The following is a 16334-nucleotide window of genomic DNA, read 5'->3' on the forward strand; positions in this document are numbered from 1 at the left end:
GAAAACACATTTTTTTTTATCTCACTGTAATTACTGTATAAAATTATTAAACAGTTATTTAAATGGTTAAAATCCTGATTTATGAAAAAAAAAAAGCAAAACAATATTGATGTATAATGATTTAAGAGCAGTTTGTAGGTGTGTGTACATTTTTGCCATGAACATGTCCAGAGAGTGCAAAATGCGTCCAGAGAGTATGAATGACGTGAGAGTAAAAGACATTAGATTTCAAAAATTTAATGAAAAAGCAGGTTTTCTGCAAAAATGCATTCCCCTGGCTGCAACATAGCCAAAACGATCACCAAATGAAAAAAGAGTTGAGTCAGTACATCAGTAGGTGGGCCCATTACATTCTCATTGAAGGCTAATGCATCCAAAATTGATTTAAATGCTATTCTCAGTGGGCCCTGTTTCTTTTCAAAATAGATATTAAAGTCACCAACAATGATAACTCTGTCAGAGTTGAGAGCTACTGCAGCTAAAAAATATACTGAATTTCTTAGTGAATTTTGCATATGGTCCTGGAGGACGGTACATACATCAGCAGGAATGAATGTTGGGTTTTGGTGGCAGTAGATGGGCCTGCGACTATAAGGTTAAACAGTTCAAATGACTTAGCTTCAAACTCTGTATTTTGATTTATTCCTATAACTGACGACTACACCACCACCCTGACCAGTCCTGCATGGGTAGATGAAATAGCTAGAACCTGGGGGGAGTGGACTCATTTAGAGCTAAATATCCATCAGTTTTAACCCATGTCTCATAGAGAGTGCATTGTCAATGATAATTTAACCTACAGTAACTGATTTAGGTGCCAGCGATCTTATATTTAACAGCCCAGATTTAATGTGGTTGTTGCTGTAACTCAGAAGGACAGACGAGTTTGTATTAATTCTAATGGAGTTGTTAAAACAGATTTTCCAGCTATTTTGATAACGTGTTTTATTTACACTATTATGAAGAATTGACATACAAATAGTACAAGCAGAAATACCAGCAAACAAACCTACTTGGCTGGTGTGACTGGGTAGAGACAGTCAGTCTCAGCGTAGCACCGCCTCGATGTTCACAGAGAGAAGCCTGTCTCTGTGGAACGGGGCCGGGGTTCCTGCTTTGGCAATGCACCCCAGGGAGCCGCTTGCCGACTACCAGCATGCAAGCATCTGGAAGACATGAAATTGTGCCATTACTCTTAGATACTTTTAAATGTCTAACAATTGAATTTCCTATAATGAGAGTACCGCCCTTGGTAGTTTTCCTCTGTGCTGGGGGAGGCGAGGGCTGAGGACCTCGAACCATTTTGCGGATACCAAATCCTGCTGAGAAAGTTGTAAATTAAATAAATTATTTTTAAAAAATCATAAATTGTGATTTCCGGATTTTTATTATGTCTCTCACGGTGGACATGCACCAAAGATGAAAATTTCAGACCCCTCAATGATTTATAAGTGAGAGAACTTGCAAAGTCGCAGGGTGTTCATTTTCCTCACTGTATATATGTGTGCCTCTAGGTCAACTCAGTTCCACAGAGTTCCACCATGTACCACCTAACTGCCCACTGATTTTATGCTACAGGTGGTTTCCTGCAGACAACTGGTGATGGTCACGGTCTTAGCAAGTGTGCAGACTCCAAGTCTGTGCATTCTGTAACCCAGTTGTTACTGCACCATACACACACTTATATGGAATTCCCAAGGAAATACAGGATTTACAGGAATTGCAAAGGGGAGGAGTAAACAAAGACGCTCTTTGAACTTTTTGCAAAGCTCTATGGGAAACACTTGAAGAACTGGCTCGTTCTTTTCTCACGTCATGCGTTAGTTTGTTTGTTATTCGCTAAGATTGATCACTTTCAGGAAAAACACCCCTGTCCTATTTAGTGTGTCATGGTGACCATGTGTAATTACAGTGAGTCTGGAGAAATCCTGCAGTAGTTCTCTCCAGCTTAAAAAAAGCAAAACATTTAAAACTGTTATTTTTAGTTTTCTAGTCAGGAATAGACAACTGATTAGGAATTATTTTAGTTCAAAAGGTGGCAATCATTTAAGATAAAGCAAAGGGATGAAAAGTAATGAAGTATTAGTACTTGGTTACTTTACTCAAGGGTATAGAGTTAGCACGGACACCAATATCCAGTGATTTTTTAAATGGTCCCCGCCAACAATTTGATTTGATAATTTGAACCTCGATCTGATAACGCCTGATGTAATTGTTATTATACGTAACAACACAAATATTTTAAAAGGAAAGAAATGTATATTTCTTACCTTAACTACTCTATGTATAATGTCACTGCTCAGTGCATCAAGTACTGTTAGGATCCAGGCTGATCCTGCGAGGGGGAGATGCAGCAAGCGCAGACAGAAAACAAAACACAAACTTAAAAGCTATTCTGAACTTCAAAATCACTGTTTCACTCCATTGAGGTGTAATACACTGAATAATATTCCTCTCATGTCTGATCTGACCTCCACGGTGTTGAAACGAGGCTGAGAAAGTTCTGATAGCAGGGCACGCAAATACTTACATAGCCTTGTTTTAACACAGTGGAGCCCAGATCAGACATGAGAGGACTTTTATTCTGTATATTACAGCTCAATGGAGTGGAACACTAATTTTTATGGTTGTAAATTTACTTCTTTAAAAATGTATATAAATTAATCAAGAAAATCTTACAGTGTCCCTTAAAGTTTTTAGTGCAGTGGCACAACAAACAATTAAAATAAGAAAGTGGATAAATGCTACATTAAGAGTAAACATATCAAATCAAACGTGTATCAACAGACTTAAAGTCAAAATTAATTACAGAACTGCTGGAAAATAGAATTAATTACCTTGTTAGGTGATTTGATGGGTAAATGATTACACCTAAAAAACAAACAAAACAAAATTACATTCAGTATTGTAAGTTAAGCATTTTCTTTTTTAAAATAAAGGCTGAACTTACCATACATCAGACTTTATGTATCCAGATTGAGTTATCCAAAAACTTATTTGCAAATAATGAACAAACTAAACAAAATGAGGCAATAAGTTTTGTAAACCTAACTATTAATCACTGTTGCAGCAACCTATACATGAAAGATCCATGTTCAAAGCTTTGTTGTCACATATTTAGCACTTCTGAAAATTACTACACTACAAAGCAGTAGAGGGCACAGAGGCCCTTTAAGGCAAGTTCGGCTCAAAACGTGTTTTTTAGGATCATACTGCTATTGCATATATTTATTTATAGAATTGGCCTCTGCGCCACGACGTGAGAATAAATTTAAGGTGGAATGGAAAAGTTTATGCTGGAAAATAATAAGTTAAATGCAGCCTCATATTTTTATTGACAGTAACTTAGTTGTGTTTATAACAAATTATAAAATGTATAATTATTATTATTTTTTTTTTTTACTTTTGGCCAGCTTCTTTGTATTTCCCACTCCACCTTAAACAGTGCTTAAATATGTCAATGTCAGTAAGCCATTGCTGCACGATTTAAGGTGGAGCAGGAAAACGTCTGACGAGCTTTATTATAATTAAGCCCAAACACAACTATTTAAGGTTCTAAGAATAACTAAAGTTGTTTATTTTAATAAAAAAAAGGTGTGTTACTTGAGCAAAATGAGTTAACAGCGTTTATTTCAGCTAGTTAGCCTGGTTAGCTTAGCTAGTTATACTAGCTAATACTAGCATAACTAACTGGTATCGTTAACTGAAGCTTTTTGTCAATTTTGCCTACAAATTGACAACAATTAACATTAAATACACAAAAAAACAATTGATATTATCCAACATACACGTGATAAATCAACTTTAGCATATACAATATTAAAAATGAGCAATAAATGTAATTAAATGACGCTGATAGCTAGTTAGCTAGTTAACTTACCTGAAGCGCAGATTCAGCAGATGTCAGTTGGTCCTCGCGCTGAGTTTGAATTTCTCCCGCTCCTGTGCCGCTCCGCCGATGCGGCCCGGATCTTCAAAACGACACTGAACTGACACTGAACTCACATCTGGTATCTGACTCCGTGCCGAAGTCATATGGAAGGCGTGAAATGAGACGGACTGTTATGCGGATTTACCAAGTACCCCTCGCTGCAGAACCACAAGTCCAGGGGGTGGGGCTGGATCTGATCCAAGGGGTGGAGCCTGACCTCCTGACCACCCATATCTTCTTTTCATTGGTTTTAAGTCATCGCATTTCAATTCGTCGTTAAACTTAACACGTGTCGCTTACGTTTCCCGACCAGGACTTATTTTATCTTATGAAATAAATCCTGGAACCCAACCTTAAGACTTTTACCGTTTATAGATCAAAATGTTATTTGCTACGTAGCACATTTAAATCACACAATACAGATTTAAAAGAAGGAACATGTCTGTGATTACAAACATAATAAAATGCTGTACATTTCCTATATAAATATTAACTATTTCATTTTTTATCTTTAATAAAAAGGGCCTAAAGACGAAATAAAAAATAAATAATTAAAATAAAGGATGCCAATGAGTGTCTTATCTACCAGCTACCATGTTCATTTATTATTACAGATATTAATACACAATCAAAACGGCGAACAAACAGAAGCAATCAGATTTTCAATTAAGTAAAATCACCCAACGAAACTAATTCACGTTCGTGATTGTTTACTTGACTCCGAAAGGCGAGTGAGTAAAACCGGATGGGGAAGAGTCCGATCTGCTTCAGACCAATGAAAACACGACGTAGGAAGAGTTGGATCAGATCCAGCCCCACCCCCTGGACTTGTGGTTCTGCAGCGAGGGGTATCTCGGATTTACCGACAGTAAAACGGATCTGAACGTGAGTCACAATCATAACCCGAACCCGGAGTGAAGCCGGACCAGATCCACTAAACAGACCTGACTGTAGCGCGGATCTGCCGGAGGTAAAACGGATCCGGATCGGAGTAGTCTGCTATCAGGGTAGCTACCCAGCAAGCCTTTTAACTTACAAACTGAACGGTTCATCAACAAAACCGTGCCTGGGTGTTTCAATATCCATTTAAATTATGTGCGTTTCATCCAGTCTTAATGAACTCTAGACTTTACATGCTTAATATTTAAATGTATATAAACAGGCTAGTTAATGGGATGGCAATACCTGCTGTTGACGGGCTGCAGGGTTTCTGCATGGACCTCACATAGAGAGAGAATAGACACCTCCAAAAATTCTGGCTCTCAGACAAGCATCTGAAAAGTTCTGCTCAGGGTTCTGCAGGGAAGATCTCTGAGCAAATGGTCCACGTTAGCCTCCTGACAGCAAATACACTCGGTTTCAGTCGGCACGGCAGTGCAGTGACCGCATCTGCACCAGGTACAGTTAGTGTTACCGACCCTCTCCACCTGTACAGGAACCGCTGGCTGCTCTTCTGTATAAAACAGAGTTAGTACCAATAATCTGTCTCGTCTCCTCACCGGCTCGAACGCATAAACCCTTGGGTTTCTAGGAAACAGACCAAAACCCCTTTCAGCTTCGTCTTCATCCATAATCTTGACAAAAAACAAGCTCTTTTCCTTAACCGTGACTCAAAGCTATGTACTTGGGCTCTTCAACCAACCAACCTAGTGACGTCACTAGTGCTGCACGGGCAACATGGCGGCGCACTAGCTCAAACGTTTAGGGTTGTAACAAACATAAATATATTATAATTTAGTGTGTAAACATTTTGTATTAAAAATTACCACCAAATAAATTCTATTACATTTAATCCCTTAGAAAACAAACTAAAATGTTTTTTGTCCACTTTTGCAATTTAACAAAATTAAAATCACCTCATATCTATCAAGGAAATTGTAATTCATCATGTCAATAATGATTGTGGTTTTCCTATACTTTTAAAAACATCTCTCTGCTGAACTAGTCATCTGGTGCAAGCACTAGCAGTGCCCTTGCTCAAACTCAAAAACCTTCCCTTCTTCAGAACTGAACTCCTACCGTAACTACCCTAAAAACTGAGCTCTGTCTCACGAAGAATGTCCTGCATTATCAAACATACAAGAAAACACAACATGGAATTCAATAAACATCATCCCTGGATAAGATTCATTTTGTTGAAACTGTAAAATCCATTGTTAAATTCAGTTCATGTTTGTTTCAGGTGGAACGTGTCCAAAGTGACAAAGTGAAACATTTGTGTAGGATAAAGTGTTCTGTCTGAAAGATTTACGATTTGCACTTTTAATTGCCATGGGACAAATTTGAGATTTTTCTCTCCTGTGTGAATGCGCTGGTGTTTTTTGACATCACTCTGTGCAGTAAAACTCTTCCCACAGTCTGAGCATTGATACGGTTTCTCTCCTGTGTGAATGCGCTGGTGTTTTTTGAGATCACTCTGTTTGGTAAAACTCTTGACAGAGTGCTGATGTTTCTCCATGTCGAGACTTGGCTTAATTTGTCTGTTAAATGTAGCGAACAATGTCTGTGTTTTCCGGAGTTTCTGCAGGATGGCTTCAGCTTCGCCTCTTTCAGCAGTTTAACTTTGCTCTTAGTTAAATATGAATTTCAGGAGAATATTTTTCATTTCTGGAAAACACAAAGAAAAATATTAAGATAAAAGCAGGTCAATAAACTGAAGAGAACTGCCTTAATTAAGTTACCTTATACATACAAAACTACTGGAACCTCTTCATATTACCATAAATACTTTTGTACTTTCATTTCATTCTAAGTGAGTGATGTTAGCCTTTAATCTGAAGGTTTGAGGCGTGTGCAGAAAAAATGACACGCATTGGTCCGAATCACTGTGCCAATTCGTTCTACATTGATCACGTGACCAACAATGTCCGAAGATTTTTCTTTTTTATAAATTTATAAAAGATTCCTGATTTTTTTTACAACTCAGTTCATTATTTTCCACCACATAAGCTTCAGACTAACAGTGATATGCACTCCTGAGATCAATACGTGTTGTTTTGTATATGTAAAACAAAATCCTTCAAATATAAAAAACATAAAAGAAAATTTGGTGAGAAATGTAAATTTAATTGTGTTTTTACCAAGAAAATCTGCAGCTCCACATCAATGGCTTAACTGATTTGTTTACTAAATCAATATAGTGGACACGGTGGCGAATCACAGCATCAGGTTAAAGCCCAACTTCATCTGCAGAGCCAGAGAGCAGCAGAAGCTCACACCAGCAGATTCAGAGCAGCAGTTCCAAGACCTGCTTCAGTTTTACAGAAGCTAACGTTACCCACAATTTCATCAACTCTATATTTTTTGTATATGCTTGAGAGAGAGTGAACTCTCGACCCGACTCTTTCCTTTTATTAGGTTCTAGAAATTAGATAATACTACTTTTTTGATTGAGTTGGTCGGTGATGAGGCAGAGAGCACAGAACAAGATTGGCTAACGTTCTCTCTCACAAGCAAACCCAGGGTCTTGTTAATTATTTTATTACAATAAATGTTATTGTACACAATATACAGTATCAGTAGAGACTTATTTCATGCATCTACATACATACAGGTCCAGAAATGACATTTTAATTAGCTCAATCATAGAAAATGTGTTTGAATCTTTAAAATTAATATGAAAAGAAACGCATATGGATGGATGTCGGACAATGCAGCATCTACTCATGTCTGAAATGTCCACACTGTTATTTAGGAAGAAGTGCAGATAAGTTTGTATCCACATTAAAAGAACAAAATATGTCCTGGCTTGGTGAAGGTATTTGCTGTCGTGTTTAGCTGTGTCGTCTTTAGCTACCGGTTAAAATTGTTGGTAACAATAGCTAACTGGGTTAAAAAAGCACTGGGAACATTGGCTAGCTAGATAACATTAGATACTTGGTTAAAAAAGCACTGGGAACTAGCTAGATAACATTAGATACTTGTGTAGGACCCTTAAAAATGTCCTGTATATTTGTATTTGTATTACTTTCTTTGTTTTTCATTGTAAGTGCAAACGAACTCCATTTCCCATGTGCCTTTTCTGTTTCGCGGATTTTTCCTGCTGGTTTCCTGTTCAGCTCCGCCAATCATACGAGTGAAAAGCTCGACAGACATTTTTCTATCCAATCCGCGCCGAGTAGGGGCGGGGCTAAGAGGGAGAGTGTGAGTGTCTGTGGGTGTGTGTTGGAGGAGAAGGAGAGAGAAAGTGAGGAGAGAAGTTGTGTTTAGACTCTCCGGAGCGCTTTTATTTACTTGTTATCCGCTCTATAACACAGTTACAGTGCTATTGTACTGTATAGTGCTCTAAACCGCAGCGTTCAGTTCAGTTTTACTGCGGAACCTCTGAAGAGGCAGTTCAGCCGGACTGTGGAGTAAAGGCGCTTCTCCGCGGACTGAGAGCTGCTGCTGCTGAGTTTCCTCGCGCCTGTCTGCAGCAGCTCGGCCGGACCTCGCGTGTGAGTTGAACACGGAGGGTGTTCTGATCTTCCCGGCGCTCGTGCACTGCGTCGTCTCCCGCTGTGAGTGCTGGGGACTGCTGCGTTCTGACCGGGAGCACCGAGAACCGGGAGTCTGTTGTCATGGATACTGAGGACGCCACCTCCGTGAGCTCTGTGTGAACCGTGAGTAACGAATCAACTGACTCGGTTCACTCATTCGATTCACTTTCGCTGACTGAGTGGAGTTATAAGTGCACCAACGTACCGGCACAACAAAAAGTGCTTGAACTGTTTATCTGGGTGTTTTACCTCTTATTGGAGGTGTGTTTTCTCAGTTCAGTGTTTCATACTAATTGTTTAAACCAAGAATTGTTTTATTTGGGTATTTTGTTTTACTTTAGTTTTATTAAACAGAGTTTCACCAAATATATAAATAAAAAGGTAAATCAAATGAGATTAACTACTTAAATAAATGCATTAAACATTGAAAGGGGTCAAATTGACCCCAAACATAATAGGAGGATTAAGTGACTCAATCAACCAGGGGAGTTTGTTTTATTTCTACACAGAACCTGATATAATCTGGCCCAAATAGTCTTGACATCAGTAACTTCTTCCTTTAAAAAAATCTGTCTAAATTGACTACTATTTTGTAGTAAAATGAGAATGCTTGCTGGACTCATTTGAACAAGTTTTTACCATCCTATTAACAAATAAACTCAAACAAAAGCTTTGTATTTTATAATTATTAGTTTAGTTTACAACTTTAATTTGCATATGAATTTTCAAACGCTTTTACAAGTGTGAAGTACCCTTCTATACAGAAATCAGGATGGTCCATTGTGATGTCAGAGAGTGATTTTACAGGGAGGAGCTGTGAATGATCTCGATTTATGGAAAGCTTTCAGAATACATAAATAGTAAGACTTTAGACAAGGTGAGCAAGGTGAGATCTCCTTTTCAAGAACCTGCAGGACATCAAGAAGGTGAATGCAAAGAAAATGTAACCATAATATTTTAAATTAAATTTAGATTTTATAAAAGTATCTACTGGAATCAATTTTACAATTGGTACTCAAACAACGGCACCGACCATTCCATAGTAATTAGTAAGTGCTATTTGTTGGGGTAGTTTGAAGTGACTCTAACAACGAAATACATTTTTCTGATAAACTTGTGCACATTTATATCTCTTCTATCTCTGAGTGTCACTCTTAACTGTAGCCATCTTACCTAAATTGAAATGTAAGTGCAAACAAGTTGGGGCATCACTTGAAGTTTACCATCAACAGTGAGGATCAAGTCCATCTGGTACAACTTTAGCATTTATTACATAAACAGTGTTAAAAAGGTATCAATTTGGTGTAAATTTCTGAACAGTGTTAACTTGCATGGTAAATTTTGTCTGTAAAAAAAATGATATGTTTATTCATGGTGACCATCACAAAGTGAAGCATTGATTATTTAATGGAGTAAGTGCTTCTCTTTGGGGTGGTCAAAATGGTACTATTGATCAATTAAGTGAAAGCTCATCTTATTCAGTTCATTTTCAGTCATTAAAGATTATTATTATATTTTATTAAATATGAACTACATGGAACGAAAGGAACAAAAAAATCTGTGCAGGTCTTCTAGGAGGCTGCCACAAGAAAATCTGGACACTGTATTATGTACAGTAACTGTAACACTACAGCATTAATAATCAGCATCTTACATGCAGATAAATGATGGTGATTATTTAACAGCTCATGAGCGCTCGTATCCCTCTGCTCCGCTCCTAAACTGCAGCTTAAGTGGTTAAAGTTAAATTTACCTAAAATAATACAAATATATCTTCTCTCCTAATAAACTTTAATCTCAAAGTCAACTGTTTTATTATTATTATTTTTTTTTTAGAGTGGCCCTAAAACGCTGTGGTACATGCGCAAACATACTTAAACATTATGATTGGGGATGTAATCGGGTACAGGTGTTTACAAGGCTGTTATTCTTCTTCGTATCGGATTATTTATAGGATTATCCACCTCATCCAATTGGATAGAAATATTCTAAATGACCTCAATCGGACTATTCTATTCTATTATTCTATTCAGTCCTTATAAAGGCAGTAAACAGGTGTCAGACTGATTATTTTGAGTGACAAAAGGTGGCCTCCTTCTAGTGGCTGGAGGACCACCAGCACCCCCTTACACTATGGACTTCGACTGGGATAAAAGTACAGAAGCTTTTGTGGTAAATGAAGATGTCCCAGTAGTTTTATAAGTATAGTGTAACTGATTTAGGCAGTTCTCTTCAGTTAATTGACCTGCTTGTATTTAAATATTTAATGACATTTTTCTTTGTGTTTTCCAGAAATGAAATTATTCTCCTGAAATTCATCACCAACAACCAGGATATTTAACTAAGAGCAAAGTTAAACTGCTGAAAGAGGTGAAGCAGAAGCCATCCAGAAGAATCTCCAGAACACACAGAAACAGTTTGCTACATTTAACAGACAATTGAAGCCAAGTCCCGACATGGAGAAACATCAGCACTCTGTCAAGAGTTTTACTAAACAGAGTACTCTCCAAAAACACCAGCGCATTCACACAGGAGAGAAACTGTATCACTGCTCAGACTGTGGAAAGAGATTTACTACACAGAGTCATCTCAAAATTCACCAGCGCATTCACACAGGAGAGAAACCGTATTACTGCTCAGACTGTGGGAAGAGTTTTACTGAACAGAGTACTCTCAAAAGTCACCAGCGCATTCACACAGGAGAGAAACCGTATCACTGCTCAGACTGTGGGAGGAGTTTCACTCAACAGAGTAGTCTCAAAAGTCACAAGCGCATTCACACAGGAGAGAAACTGTATCACTGCTCAGACTGTGGGAAGAGTTTTAATCATCAGAGTAATCTCAAAAATCACCAGCGCATTCACACAGGAGAGAAACCGTATCACTGCTCAGACTGTGGGGGGAGTTTTAATCGACAGAGTCATCTCCAACAACACCAGCGCATTCACACAGGAGAGAAACCGTATTACTGCTCAGACTGTGGGAAGAGTTTTAATCAACAGAGTCATCTCAAAAGTCACCAGCGCATTCACACAGGAGAGAAACCGTATCACTGCTCAGACTGTGGGAGGAGTTTTAATCAACAGAGTAATCTTAAAATACACCAGCGCATTCACACAGGAGTAAAACCATATCACTGCTCAGACTGTGGGAAGATTTTTACTACCCAGAGTACTCTCAAACAACATCAGCGCATTCACACAGGAGAGAAACCATATCACTGCTCGGACTGCGGGAAGAGTTTTACTGAACAGAGTGCTCTCAAAAATCACCAGCGCATTCACACAGGAGAGAAACCGTATCACTGCTCAGACTGGGAACTGTTTTACTCAACAGAGTAATCTCAAAATGCATCAGTGCATTCACACAGGAGAGAAATCGTATCATTGCTCAGACTGTGGGAAGAGTTTTACTACCCAGAGTGATCTCAAAAAACACCAGCACATTCACACAGGAGAGAAAAATTTCCCAAATTTGTCCCATGGCAATTAAAAGCGCAAATCATAAATTCCACCAGAAACAAATATGAACTGTATTTAACAATGGATTTTACAGGTTCAGCAAAACTATTCTTATCCAGGGATGATGTGTATAGAATTCCATGTTATGTTTGTATGTCTTGTAAGTTTGAATATTCCAGGACATTCTTTGTGAGACAGAGCTCAGTTTTTAGGTTAGTTACTGTTGCGCAGTAAGGTTACAGGCTCATTCACTCCCTCTGCTGGTGTTCTTGTTTGTCTATGGTTCAGTCCAATTAAAAATCTGTTACTATAGAGGGATATAGAGAGATATTTGGTTGTGTTGTATTACTCAAGTTTTATACTCTCTTATCTTTTCCTTATTGAATATTAAATGTTGCTTATGGTTTTTTTAATCTCCAAAGTTACTAAGAATATCCAAATAATGTAGTTTCTTAATTGTTTTTATCCAGTACAAACTATTATCTTTGTATAACTTCACCTCTATATTTACCCATGTGTGTTTTAATAAACTGCTTTTATATTGCAGATCTCCAGTCTCATTGTGTTTTCTCAACACATGTTTGACATGAAACCTATAGGCCTGAGATTGTCATATCCAGTTATATTAAGACTATGGTTTGTGTTTTTTTTCTCCTAAATCTCTTGTAATGTAACTATGCATAACCAGTCATATTAAGACTCTGCTTGAAGTGCAAACAGAGACAGAACATGTTTTAAGCACAGTACAGTCTTGTTGGTCACTCTGTTACCGTCTGTCACTCTGTTAAAAGTAGCAGAAGCATCTTCTATGCCAGGAGTATTTAATTAGAATTCAGAATGATCCAGTTATACAAAATTCCTCGCCTGTCTCTCTGTCGCACTCGGCGTGACTTTAGTTTTCGTCCGTTCTCGTTTTTCCGCCCATTCTCGCCCAGGCTCACTATCTCCTTATAAAGGCGTTTTTTCACGGCCATGTCCCAATTCAACAGCCGGAGCAGTGGGACCGCGACCCTGACAACATGGGTTCAATCCCGCGTGAGGAGCGGTGTGTTTATTTATTTATTTTTTCCACTTCTGCACAGATCTGGGGTACGTTTCCCAAAAGCGTAGTTGCTAACTACGTTAGCAACTTACATAGTCTGGACGATGCAGCTGCGACGCACGTGTTTCCCAAAAGCGTGGTTGGAACTATGGAGGTAACCACGTTAGTAACTTGCATAGTGTGAAACTTAGTTAAGCTACTCAGGTGTTTCCCAAAACCGTAGTTCCAGCGAATGTTCGCAACTACCGTGGTTCAGCTGCGTCGTTCCAACTACAGCTCTAGACCTGTCGTTAGGAGCTTAGTTCCTGGTTATTAGTGCAGACGATGGACGGTAGGATTCAGAAAGCTGATAAATCACATTAATATTGCTGCACGAGGATTTAAGATGTCAAGTGTACCTTTTTTTTTAATGTTTGTGTTAATTACATTAATTGAGCCACTTCACTTTTACCCATGTGCGCCCAGGTAAAATAATAAAATTCAGTCCGTTTTTAATGTATGTCTTTAACATTTAGCTTTATTTGGCAAACATGAATTCAGTGTAGTGAAAAAAGTGCACTGAAGTGCTCTTTAGCAAAAATGTATTTTAGAGTCTTGGAAAGATGTATGTTAATTATTCAAGCAGGCATCTCTTGAGTAAAGATAACTTGTGCTGTGCACATTTATGAAATAGTTAATAATTATTTTTTTTAAACTCACTGTGCTATATGCACTCTGTGAATAAGGCTATTAAACTGTCACTGGGGTAATACTCTAAAATGGCTTTAACGTAAACACCTGTACCCTAAGGACCTTTGAGGGTATGTTTGCATTGTTTGTACCCAGTGAAACAAATATATCCATACAGTGGGCAAGAAGGTGTCTTTTAATAATATATTCATAACAAGAAAAAACTAAGTAAAAAGTGTCTTAAAATAAATAGAGACATGTAATAAGCAGGTGTTTTGAATTACCTAATTATCCTCTGGAGGTAACAGGGCCAGACAGAGTGTGAATAAAGAAAATGTATCATTTAGCCAATACAACGTGTGTTTCTAGGCCTATACAAATGTTATCAATTAGTATTTGTTAAATAATATATTACAGGAAATACGTAGAAATATGTAGGCTACATTAATATATATGTAAAAAATAATAACATTGTGAGTGAAGCTGGTGTTGGGTTTACGTGGGGATGAGTGTAAGGACTGAAAGGCGGGCTTCTCCAACCAGAGAGAGACGAACACATCCAAGGTAAGTGATAAGTCCCAGTGATTTTTATTTTTCGTTTTCAGCACGCAGCAAAACAACCAAAGAAAAACTGTACAAAAAGAAAGAAATGTAATAAGTTTTAAAAAAAAATGATGAGGGCTATCTGACTAAACATCAGCCAGTAAAGGGCGACAGCTGGCTTGCTGCATAAAAACCCAATCTCCCTCTATCAGCGCCATTTCCCTCTGCCACTAGGAACCCAAACCAAAAAAAAAAAAACAAAACCTCCCTTGTTTAGACACGCCTCCCCTTTTAAGGCCATAGCCCCTCCCACCAAGCAATTGGCTGCCACCATTAATAGGGGTGTCTAAAATATACTAACATACACAAACCAACAATAATCTATACATTACTGGATCCAGTTATTTACAGACGTCACTACATAACCAAAATAATATTACCGGTAAGTATCTCTACAACAGTTTATTAATCACATTTCCCCTTTTCTTCCCCCACAGGTTTTACGGAGCCGTAGTCCAAACCCCCCTCCCCACAAGTGAATCGAGGGCCCTTCGATCACCCCTGAGAGAGCTGGAAGACCACTGAGGAAAGATATGAGGTGAGTATTTACAGGTTACAAACAATAATCAACATGATGTATAAAGAAGTGCTGGTGATGTGTCAGGCCTATTGACAACATCACAAACATTAATTGCCATTATGAAAAAAAAAACATTAAGAGAATAAAACCACGACTGGGATTCGAACTAGGTTTCCATCCGGTGTTCTGTCGAGTTTTGCTACCCTGTCAAACCGTACTACCCTAGTGCATATTTAATTTTTAAATATAAAATTGCTAGAAAAAGCCCCATATTTAAACATGCTTTCGGTAGGATATTTGGAAAGCCTGAATCAAAATATCAGGAGTCAGTTTAGAGTTATTAGGGGTGATTATAAGCCTTATTTTTTTTCATTGCTCACTTATTATTACTTTCATTATTATCAGCTGTCATTTACGCATTTGTAATACTCAGAAATAATGGCAAGGGGTTTCTGGTTGTTTAATGCACCCAAAAAGAACAGAATTACCATAAAAAAATAATAAATATATAAATATTTTTTCCACGCATGACGCATGACTGGTGTTAAGAAGCACATCTCGATGGGTTGCACAATTCGACAGAACACGGCCCGCTGCACCATCGTAGGCGCTCTGCTGAGCCACTGAGTAACACACATTTCTCATGTCTCATATTAATAAGACTCATTCAGAATGGTGATTATTTTATTTAAAAAAAATATTGCAATAGCAAATATGTGTATGTTTTTTTAAAGTAACACTGTCTGTTACAATTAATAATGAATATATAGCAATTATTGTGTAAATTTTACTTGCAGTTCATTGTTATTTTATTAATAGTATTGTTGTCCGTTCATGTTCTGGTGATAATTACAATATAAATAGCCTAAATGATACATTAGTAACATATTTTTGGCATAATATTTTAAAGATTGTGAGTTTTGCACATTCTGCTGGGAAAGTCTGGCCGAACACATCTGGAAACACCTTAGTTAAGACCACGGTGGTTCAAACCAACATAGTTCAGACTTCTGTGGTTCCAACAAAGTACGATGGTTTCGGGAAACGGTCATACTTCAGATGTTAGTTAGTTTGACGATGCATCGTACCACATTAGTTTAATGCTAGGCTCCGTCGTTGTACGGGAACCGCACCCCAGGTCATACAAAAGGAAAAACATAACAGCATTACATTTGCAAATATGTATACATGTAAATAATTAATAATTATACTGTATTATATACTGACTGTAACATTCTGTAAATAATTGTACTTTATTATATACTAAATATAACCTCCTGTAAATAATTATACTGTATTATATACTGACTGTAACCTTTTGTAAATAATTATACTTTATTATACAGTACTGTGTTAAAGTTTTAGGCACATGCAGAAATTATGAAGCTTTTTTTATCAGGACAGTAGGTGTTTCTTAGCTCAGTAAAACACTAATATTACAATAAATAGATATAACATATCTAAATATATTGATTTTACATCACTGTGTTCAATATAACATCTCTAAAGATCTCCTCATGGGAGTCTAGAATTATTTATTGTTGTCATCTTAGGAGCAGCTTGTTTGGTGAATCGTTGCTTAATGGTTTTAAATCAGCTGTTGATGGAACTGAACACATCCACATCTACA

The 16334-nt window shown here is 37.6% G+C and overlaps 2 protein-coding genes and 1 pseudogene across 8 annotated transcripts in view; all 3 read left to right on the plus strand.

Annotated features, from left to right (window-relative positions):
* The window catches only part of LOC111196651 (zinc finger protein 850-like), a 491117-nt gene that overhangs the window by 371294 nt on the left and 103489 nt on the right, over nucleotides 1–16334 (plus strand). For 3 of the 7 annotated variants that reach the window (XM_049477321.1, XM_049477324.1, XM_049477323.1), the window contains exon 3: nucleotides 10780–12416. The exons of 2 other annotated variants lie outside the window; for them this stretch is intronic. In XM_049477321.1, the coding sequence (XP_049333278.1) occupies nucleotides 10866–11750 (885 nt within the window). In that variant the 5' untranslated portion in view covers nucleotides 10780–10865 and the 3' untranslated portion in view covers nucleotides 11751–12416. Of the gene's footprint in view, nucleotides 1–10701; nucleotides 12417–16334 lie in introns of those variants that run through there. 2 more of the 7 variants (XM_049477319.1, XM_049477320.1) reach the window with 1 other exon arrangement.
* LOC125801483 (zinc finger protein 239-like) overlaps nucleotides 1–16334 on the plus strand; it is a 225484-nt gene that overhangs the window by 102680 nt on the left and 106470 nt on the right. The window lies entirely within an intron of this gene.
* The window catches only part of LOC125801443 (zinc finger protein 79-like), a 124749-nt pseudogene continuing 116434 nt past the window's right edge, over nucleotides 8020–16334 (plus strand).

Source organism: Astyanax mexicanus, chromosome 4 (genome assembly GCF_023375975.1).
Source record: "Astyanax mexicanus isolate ESR-SI-001 chromosome 4, AstMex3_surface, whole genome shotgun sequence".
NCBI lineage: Eukaryota > Metazoa > Chordata > Actinopteri > Characiformes > Acestrorhamphidae > Astyanax > Astyanax mexicanus.